Source organism: Electrophorus electricus, chromosome 3 (genome assembly GCF_041902795.1).
Source record: "Electrophorus electricus isolate QZ-2024a chromosome 3, ASM4190279v1, whole genome shotgun sequence".
NCBI classification, from domain to species: domain Eukaryota; kingdom Metazoa; phylum Chordata; class Actinopteri; order Gymnotiformes; family Gymnotidae; genus Electrophorus; species Electrophorus electricus.
Genome location: NC_137499.1, coordinates 39,059,491 through 39,069,490, shown reverse-complemented (window position 1 = coordinate 39,069,490; position 10,000 = coordinate 39,059,491). Strand labels below are relative to the sequence as shown.

At 50.3% G+C, this 10,000-nt stretch overlaps 1 protein-coding gene and 1 long non-coding RNA gene across 5 annotated transcripts in view; one reads left to right on the top strand and one right to left on the bottom strand.

Annotated features, from left to right (window-relative positions):
* Window positions 1-10,000, bottom strand: part of LOC113580875 (synaptotagmin XVII) — a 19,983-nt gene that overhangs the window by 74 nt on the left and 9,909 nt on the right. For 3 of the 4 annotated variants that reach the window (XM_081711540.1, XM_081711541.1, XM_027015700.3), the window contains 6 exons: window positions 9,238-9,386; window positions 6,851-7,023; window positions 5,885-6,501; window positions 4,781-4,901; window positions 3,697-3,852; window positions 1-920 (listed from right to left, as the gene is read on the bottom strand). The exon at window positions 1-920 is cut by the window's left edge and continues 74 nt beyond it. In XM_081711540.1, the coding sequence (XP_081567666.1) occupies window positions 724-920; window positions 3,697-3,852; window positions 4,781-4,901; window positions 5,885-6,501; window positions 6,851-7,023; window positions 9,238-9,386 (1,413 nt within the window). In that variant the 3' untranslated portion in view covers window positions 1-723. Of the gene's footprint in view, window positions 921-3,696; window positions 3,853-4,780; window positions 4,902-5,884; window positions 6,502-6,850; window positions 7,024-7,256; window positions 7,362-9,237; window positions 9,387-10,000 lie in introns of those variants that run through there. The other variant, XM_081711542.1, reaches the window with a different exon arrangement.
* LOC145657070 (uncharacterized) overlaps window positions 9,345-10,000 on the top strand; it is a 2,142-nt gene continuing 1,486 nt past the window's right edge. The window contains exon 1 of the long non-coding RNA XR_014122914.1: window positions 9,345-9,507. This is a non-coding gene — a long non-coding RNA (uncharacterized LOC145657070). The remainder of the gene's footprint in view (window positions 9,508-10,000) is intronic.

Here is a 10,000-nt window from a genome sequence, read left to right as displayed (position 1 = left end):
CAGACACAAACATCAACACACTCCTACGTTGTAACACAGAACGCAATTGCTATTATAGGTGTAAACACTTCTGAAACACATTAGACATTCGGTCGGTGGACACGTACACTTAGGAACAACCATGTCACAAAATGGAAACTGGTGTGAAACTGTAAAAAAAACCAACAACAACAACCCAGGGACGAAAATGACAGCCACTGTGTTTCCACGGAAGTTTGGATTCATTTCCAACGACTTAAAAACTTAAATTCGGATCAAAAGAAACAACAAGCACAGTGACACGCTGCAGCCCACATCAGCGGGAGGCAGGATCTCAGCTGCTGAGCCGGTTCAAGTGGCCGCTTGAGGGCGACACAGGCAGGAGCCAGATGGTGACGAGGTTACGGAGCTCTCCTGCGAGATACTATCAGCGTGATAAAGAGAAAACTGGCCAGCACCAGTGGAAAAACACTCGGAGGCTTTTTTCCCTCCCGAGAGTGTAAGACTGTTGTAAAGGGAGAATTAATCTAAAGACTGACCAAGTGGACAAGAATCCGGTGACCCCAGTTCTGTAGATGTTTTGGTTTGATAGAAAAACACAGGTCCACCACACCACAGAGCAGAGTAGATGCTGACCCCTAACCCCTAGCCCAAGTTCAAAGTTCAGGAGAGATCACCGTGCCCTGCTGCTTTTGCAGCCGGCCTTTGCCTTCTGCGTCCACCGGCCACTGCCCTGGGCGAGGATCACGTGACCTCGAGTGAGGCGGGAGAGACACGGTCGCACTCGGCGCGCGAGCGCAGGCTGTGCCACTGTTCAACGGGCGTGCGTTGGGAGCGCAGCAGCCGCCGCCAGTGGGTGGTCTCCGCGGGACCCGTGGAAAACTGGCCAATCACGACGCGGCCCACAAAGTCATTGCTGCTTTTCATGTTGTGCCCATACACTGGGGGGAGAGACGAGAACAGCAAAACAGAATATCAGAAGCACTTCAACTAAACTGCTTTTCAATTGTTGTTGCCCAGAATTCAGGATAAACCTCGTATGCCGGTGCAGTTTCCTCTGTCAGTTGTCTTGAAAAATCAGTCACACGCTGTAGTGTCACACGCTGTAGTGTCACACACTGCCGCTGTGCTGTTCTGGTTAACTCAAAGGATCTGTTCTGCTGCCATCTTTCCATTTCTTTTCTGTGGTTCTTAATCTTGTCAATCCACTTTTGCCCACATCAATCAAATTTGGCTAATGGAGTCCGGACGGGACCACGGCACTACCAGCTAATCTCATCAGCTACATTATAATGAGAGGTGAGACCAAAGGTTTTTTTCCCCTTTCATCTGTAAGATCCTCTTCCTGTAGCGGCAGGAATAAAGACAGGGAGCGTGGAACCCCGGCGGGGGAAACGCACCTCCAGACGAGAGACTTACGGCTCGGCAGGCGGTGACTCACAGGTCTGATCTGACCGGCTCCGTAGGCCGTCGCCAGGCAACGCAGGCACTCGACACAAAGCTGCGACTGGGAGTGGCCGGGCTTGGGCTGGCTCCAGCGCTCCAGCTCAGGTCAGGGGGACGTGTGTGAGACGTGTGTGAGACTTGTGCGAGACGTGTGTGAGACGTGTGCGAGACGTGTGCCAGCTCTCTCTCCCTGCAGCAGCTCTCAGTAACATTCTCATATTCTCATCTCTGAATTCGAGGAAATGGGAGACGGTGACCTCCACAAAACGCTGATACGATACGCTGTAGTCTTCCTTCCTGCCTTTGGACGCTATGACAGTCTTTCTAACCAGATGGAGTAAATTTCATGATAATTAATGTAAAAACGCATCCGTCATCGGCTCTCTGATAAGTTAACGACTTCCTAAAGGCAGACCAGCAATGAAATGGGATTCATATGAGGTCATGAGTTTGAGCGTCAGGAGGGAATAGGCAGGGTGCCGTGGACTGACATCCCGTCAGCGTTCCGGGACCGGCTGCACGACAGGGCTTGAGACCGGATCACATTCAGTGTGTTTCCAACTATCGAGGTACCCCTGTGCACTACTGGCTCACGTGAACATCACCCATCTAATTGTCCGTGTAGACAGAGGATAAGCATGCGGGACAAAGTGGATTCCAGAACGAGCTTGTTGTGAGCTACGGTTAAAGTTTTCCAGGCTTCACTGTTACATGTGCTCTGCCCCGCTGATGTAACGTGAAGTAACAGCATAGCAGACAACATTTAGATGGAACAATTTTTTAATAGCTTGCATCTAACGTTGAGCATATAAGATCATGACCTGTGTGTTAAAGCTATTAATCTGCAATACAGCGTATCTCTGCTCCGAATATAAAATTTCACGGCTTGCAAACGGCCAGGTTGTTTGCAAATGGCCGGAGGGTGGGGGGGGGGATGGGGTTGTTTTGTGATGTGACAGCATACAGATGATGTGCCCTGTTCTTATTTCCCCTTTCGGGGGGGGCAGGAGATGGTTGCTGCAGACCAGATTCGGGTGCTACCACCCCACTGCGATGAGCAGAGCAGCCAGCTGGGGTCAGGACGTCTGGTTCCACTCAGCACTGCAGGCAGCAGATGGAGGGCAAAGACCAGCACCATTAAACCCCTATTATCTGCTAGAGAGAGGGTGAGAGAGTGAGATGAAGATGGAGAGAGTGATACAGGGATAGAGAGCGGGAGACAGAGAGAATCAAACAGGCAGAAAGGAGGACAGAAGCCCAGCAGGGGTCAGACAGCGAGGAGTGTTTGGTGTTTGATTGCGGCCCTTTGTAGTCAGGAATATCAGAGGCAGGAGCTGGGCACGGAGCCCAGGTTCGCTCTGGCTGGGAGAAGCAGCTGTCGGGGCCACATGTGCCAGGGCTCTGTGCCGCGCGCCAGCTCCCTGTGAGCCCTTCACTCCGGCTGGGCGCTCGGGCGTCGGCAAACCTGCCACCTCGCTGCCCGCGCTGGGTCAGTATAGAAAGGTCAAAGGTGCACAGGAGGCACAAGGGGGCACGGTGATGCTACGCTACGCGCGGGTGAAGGAACAGCCTGGGGAGAGCCCACAGCTCAGACTCCTGTGTGAGCCACAATCTGCCTCCCACTCGGACTGGCAACCCCCCGGGTCGCACAAACACGACGGGCGTTTCAACACACTCTCAGGACACAGCCTAGACTAACACTGACCACCAGCAAATGTGTCGCTGGTCAAAGCGAAGTTTTGTTTCTTCTCTTACAGGATGTCTTGGAGTGTTTTCCCTTTTGGGCCCTGTGAGGTGCCCCAGTCCGTTTGGAGGAGTTCTGAAATAATACTTAGAACAGCCCAGCCTTCTCGGCTTTTTTTTACAGACATTTAAAGGTTTGGATGAAAGAACTTTCTCAGTTTTGATTCAGTTGGAATAACAAATCCAAACGAGTAACCTAAAGCTTCACTCACATATTTTCTGTTTATTTTTACGGATCTTTCAGTGGTTAACAAAACCTTGCAAACTTCTATGCAATCTGTGTGTAATTCATATTTGTGATTAAACACATATCTTCATTACAACTGAATATTTATCCCCTCAATCAAAAGCAGACACACTAAAAAGAAGGGTTTATAAATGTAAAATTAGAAATTAGAAATTTCATTCACGAGCCTATAGCCTGGAGTGTCTGCTAGATGTGCATGTGTGTTTGGGTGTACTGTGTGTGTGTGTGTGTGTGTATGTGTGTGTGTGTGTGTGTGTGTGTGTGTGTGAACATTTCAGTACCTGTAAATACGAGGCTAACCTCACTCAGTTCTTCATGAGCTACTCTAAAGCTGAAGGACTCATTGTAGAAGGGGTCGATGGTGGCCCGCATGCACGATGTCTTCTTTGTCTTTACCAGCTTCAAGCCAGACACCAGCTGGACCTTCACAAATGGATCTGAGACATACAACAAAGACTAGTAAAACACCCTGAATTTGGTGAAGTGAACATTAAGCTTCACATAAAAACATAATAAACATAATAAAAGTCTCTGTTGGATTAATTTAAAGTAGCAGAAATGCTACTTTTCACAAATTCCATGAACCAATATTCCTTTTGAAGGTTACAGTTGTACAAAATGGATAATAAAGTGAGCCCTTATCCACAGCATGGTACTATCACATCATCAGAAGGCAGAATGCCTACAGAAGGCCTAGAGCTGATGGAGGAGGTGGGAGGTGTCTGACCTCGGGGTTGGAGGAGGTGGGAGGTGTCTGACCCTGGTCTGATGGAGGAGGTGGGAGGTGTCTGACCCCGGGGTTGGAGGAGGTGGGAGGTGTCTGACCCCGGGGTTGGAGGAGGTGGGAGGTGTCTGACCTCGGGGTTGGAGGAGGTGGGAGGTGTCTGACCCTGGTCTGATGGAGGAGGTGGGAGGTGTCTGACCCCGGGGTTGGAGGAGGTGGGAGGTGTCTGACCCTGGTCTGATGGAGGAGGTGGGAGGTGTCTGACCCCGGGGTTGGAGGAGGTGGGAGGTGTCTGACCCCGGGGTTGGAGGAGGTGGGAGGTGTCTGACCTCGGGGTTGGAGGAGGTGGGAGGTGTCTGACCCCGGGGTTGGAGGAGGTGGGAGGTGTCTGACCCTGGTCTGATGGAGGAGGTGGGAGGTGTCTGACCCCGGGGTTGGAGGAGGTGGGAGGTGTCTGACCCCGGGGTTGGAGGAGGTGGGAGGTGTCTGACCTCGGGGTTGGAGGAGGTGGGAGGTGTCTGACCTCGGGGTTGGAGGAGGTGGGAGGTGTCTGACCCTGGTCTGATGGAGGAGGTGGGAGGTGCCCGACCCCGGGGTTGGAGGAGGTGGGAGGTGTCTGACCCCGGAGGAGGTGTAAGTACCTGAGCCCTGGCACATGTCTGTCTGCAGCAGCTGTTTGGCTCGGATCACGTCCACATTCAGCCTGCCGGCACTCGGGAGGTAGTTTAAGGACAGCAGCAGCTCCCCGAGCTCCACCTCGTTCTGAGCAATAAACGTAATAAACAAGTGTTAACACTTTAAAAACACCTGTCCGGCCCACAAACGGGAGTGTTAACACTTTAAAAAACCCGTCCCGCCCACACACAAGTGTTAACGTTTTAAAAGCATCTGATTCTCCAGCTGTAAACACAACTAACAGTTTGTGGCAGGAAAAACAATGATCTATATCTTTGGCCCGAAACTGTGCTTTCGACCAGGATGAAAATGGAAAATAGAACCCGAGCTAAATCCCTGGAGTTCAGCTCCTCCACTTTTTCCTGTTTTTTTTAGCATCACAGAAATTGGAACACAGATTAAGATGCAGTAATCCCCAGCACCGTGAGAGCATCCCTGGGGGTTTCCATGATGCTATTAAATGCAGAATTATTCTGGAATAATTCCCAAAGTAAATTACAGCGAACTACGAGATCACTTCATATGAAACAAGTGCGTGAATATAATCAGGGCACTTAGCCACTGAGGGCACTGGCCTGTGTGGACTGTCTAATTATGCCTCAGTGAATTCTTTGGCCTTAAACATATCAGCTGTATGAATTATAATATGAATAAATATAGTTTCTCTAATGCTGTGAAATGGTTTGACAAAAGTGATCAAAGGTGTTCAAGTTCTGCCAGAATTCTTTATCAACCAGGTGATTTCACTAGAGAAGAGTTTTACTGAACCTGAAGGAGAAATATATCCAATCCTATTATAATACAGTAACTGACAGTACAATTAATGTAATAGTAATTACAAATGTTTAATTATTAATGTATTGACATGTAATGTATTAATGTATTTCAAAGGAGTAAACATCAAACACAGGGGCCTTCAGCTCCAGACTCCACGCGCTACTGCCCTGCAAAGTTTCACGTTTCCTTGCTCCAACACTCCCGATCCAGCACAGCGTCACCTCATCAGCCCCTCCGTGAGCCGGACCAGGCACGGAGAAGCCCAGGTCACCACGGAGATCGAGACCACTAACCTGTGAGCTGGGGTTCAGGGCCTTCCACCAGTGGCCCCCCTTCACCAGGTCCACCTCGCTGAGGGGCAGCACCACCTTCCCAACCACGCAGTGGCGGGAGAACTTGTCGAAGTCCACCACAGAGAGCAGCAATGTGCGGCGCTGTGCCTCCAGGAAGGGCAGCTGGAAGGTGAAATGCTCCTCGAACACCGGGTTCTGGGTCTTGCGCTTGACGCCGGTCTGCCGCGAGTTCTTGTGGTCGGGCAACAGGCTCATCTTCACGTAGGGGTTGGAGCGCGCCAGGTCGTGGCGTGCGGCGTCGCCGGCGGCAGGCGGCGGCAGGTCGCGCGCCTCGATCACCCGCACGCCCAGCTGCGCGTTGACCAGGTCGTACTGGGCGCTGAAGTGCAGCATGCCCAGTTGGTAGCGCCGGGACATCTCCTCGTCCGTCAGCGCGTCTCGTTCCTCACCGCCGGAGTCCGCCGAGTACAGCCGCGGCTCCAGCTTGCGGAAGTAGTCGCCTGGTGGTGGCAGGGGTTTCCGCAGAGGCTGTACCACCTCCTTCCTGGGCCCCATGGCCCAGAATTCAATGGGCTTTATGTCCACCAGAGGGGAGCCGGGCTGCCTGGAATCCAGAGCTGACAGAGCAGAGGCAGATGCCACGTAACAATACAAACACGCTGCATGATGCACGCTTTGTGGTTTGCCTTTTTCTTTTTTTTCTTCAAAATGTAGCACATGCAGAAATGGATTTTACTGCCATAAAATGGAATATGAAGCCTACAAGCAATATGAGAAAGGATATTGAAATACCAAAACGTTACAACAGATCAGTAAATACAGAAATAATAACTGTAGGAACTCAAGAAAATACCTCCGCACCTCAGCGGGCTTGACATATCCTGATAACCCTGCAAAGTGAACTCATACCCTGGCAGGGGTGGCGCTACACGCAGGCAGCCGACAGGGGGCGGTGCTGAGACGTACCGGAGAGCTGGCGCGCCAGGCTAAAGACGCAGCGCGGGTTGTCGGAGCTGGAACGCCGCCGGTCAGGACTGCCGCCGCCAACGTCACTGCTGCTGCAGCTGCGGGTGGGCGGGCCTTGCTCGCCACCCATGAGGTCAGATGTCGAATCTTTGTCGTGGTTGCAGTCGCTGATACTGAGAGAAAAAGAGAAAGCAGGAGGGATATTGTACTACGGGCTAGCGGCACTGCTGAGCCACACCCCTAACATACTCCGTGTTATACGATGCGGAAAGGCACACTACGGATTATTTTCAATAGCAAGTTGACTAAACGTTATGCCATTATAAATATTGATATTATAATATTATAAATAATATTACAGTAGAAATGTTGGGACCGACATGGGGTGTTCTACACTATGACTCACTACGTGCAAGCTCAAAACCAGTGACAGCCATTCCCAGTGACCCCTCACGCAGACATCCTGGCCATCTATTGGCATGACGATGGCCCATGTAAGATTCTCGCTCCCATTCATCAACACCGCCACAGGAAAAATAAATAAGTCAGCAATACAGGGAGCGAAATAGACCAATATCAGAAAATTACACTCAATGGAACAAAAAGGCATACTGGCAAATTACAAAGTATGTTTCGCATTAACGGGTGAATGAAGAGCTAGTTTTGATCATGATGTTTACTCGTGTTTGGCCACAGGGCAAACACTGCCAGAGTCTCTGAATTAACACCACTGCCCGAACGTTAAGTAATGGCTGCTACAACACACCCTTCTCATTTTATTGCTTTTCAGCACTGGAATAAATTTCAGTTTCTGTTTTTGCGATTTCTTTGCCGAGGCCTAATTCCAATTCCAAGCCCCAGGGATCATCAAGGACCCTTTGTGTCCATGGCTACAGGGAGATTGTTGTCATGGCAACAAAGCAATCTAAAACACATGGCCTGGGGGCGGGGGGCTGTGAGATGAGGAGTTCAGTGGTTCTAGCCTGCCCAAAAGCACTGGATCATCTTCTGATATCTGTTAGCACGAGAAAGAACAATACAGGCTGACTCAGAAGGTCTGACTTCTTCATGAGGTGAAAGGTGAGGGGGTCGATCTGGAATGATTGTAATGTTCTGCGCTGACCCTGAGGACACACCAACAGCTCTACAAACAAATCCGTGACCGACCATAACTCGCAGTGTTGGTCAACAAGCTTGCACGGTGCACCAAAGCCCAACCATCTCATTCCAGCAATTACCCAGCAGTCCCTGGGGGAGACATCAGAGGACAACTCCACATGACCAAAAACAAGTATGACTGACGTTTGACAACAGAAGATAATAATTAGGGATAATGTGTGCTGGGTGCAGCGTCGCAGACAGCGAGTGAAAGCACTGCTCCGTTCTCTGGGTTTCCTTTCTCGCGCTCAATTCAGGGGACGAAAACCTCCTCATCAGGACTGCGAACCTAAAGCGTCGTTCATCGGCTCATTCCCGTAGCAGGCGCCATGTTGCGTTTGACAGCAGAGGCTGTGACAAAGACCAGCGCCCACAGGCCTGAGTCGACATCACACAGTGAAATCACCTCTGCAAACACTCAGAAACGTGTCATTAATGCAAGTGTCTGTCAGCGACACCATTCAAAAATAACCTTCAGAAACAGTCCAAAACACTTGGCAAATTCTTCTTTTTACACAAACTCATTTCTAAGAACTTAACAATTATTAGAGATTTTCCTTCTACACAAGCACACACACAATCGTGTTGTTTTTATCTTCTTCTCACAAACACACACACACACACACACACACACACACACACACACTCACACGTAAATGCACATCCACAGTCAAAACAGATGTCAATTGAAATTGTCACCTCATGGTGGCTGCTGAGTTCATCTACATAGCTGTTACACAGAAACGTCTAGAGGTCTAACAAGAAGTGAAGAATTTGGTGCTGCAATTGTCAACACCTGTGTGAACAATTTGGCCTCAGACTGTTCCACTAAGCTCCTGTGATATTGTTACAAACATCTTAAAAGCCCTTTTAAGAAAAGGTGGTCCTTCAAAGTTGGAGTGCGAGCAAAGTTGCTCCTGGAGAACACAGACTAAACAGAGCAAAACACATCACCACCACCAGGGGGAGCTGCTTCCCTTAGTGGAAGGCCTGTATTTTATTTATGTACTTTTATTTGTTACCATTTTGTTTGGTTTGGTATGAACTGACATATTATGAGATTAGTGTGGGATTAAAATGAACCCCTGTGAAATCCAATCAGCTACAGGGGGTGTGAAGAACTATAGGAGGGCTGGAATGGGATTGCATGGGGATTGTGTGGGTGGGGCTGGTTTGGAAAACGTGGCGACTGTATGAGAGGACGAGTGGACGAGTGGACGAGCACTTACAGCCAGGAGGGAGTCTGCGGAGGGAAAGGGCCCAAGATCTCCACCTCCTCGTCTGAGGTCTGGCAGCAACTGCACTGCCAGCACCGCCTCCAACACGTCCGGCACGACCAGCGGCACAGCAGGAGGTCTGAGAGTCTGGAGAGGAGACCCTGCAGAGCAGAGCGCAAAGCCCCCCAGGGGAACGCACATGACTCGCAGCCCGTCAGAAGAACTGCTCAGCACTCCGCTGGACGCCCAGTAAAATCGAAACGGGGTTACTGGACATTAGTGGTTCGTACGCTTGTTATTGTCTGGTTCATCTAGCCATCAAAGCAAGGAGAGTCAGAGACAGATTTGGCTGTTAGTAGATCCCAGGGGAGCAGGGGCCGCAGCTGTAAACGCCTAACCCCCCCCCCCACACCCCCCCCCTCTCCTGTTATTGTCATCGCAGCAAAGCACAGGCAGACAGCAAACAGCGCACAAATCTGAAGTAAAGGATGTTGAGAAAAAAGCAAAAGTCCTACAGCAAGGTGTCAAGGCAGTGGGTGAGGCAGGGTGCGAGGGTCACCGCACCTCAAGCAGATGATGTCATGTTTATTTTCCAATTTTTGTTCCATTTGATTTCAGATGAATGATTCTGATCAAAGACAGGGGAGGAAAGTATGACATCGGGATGGCTGGTCTCCCACAAAGGCGAAAGCCATCTCCCACCACTAGAGTGTTGGATTACATGCCTGTGCTGGGTTAATAATTAATGACTGAAAGCAAGGTGCTGATTGGCTGA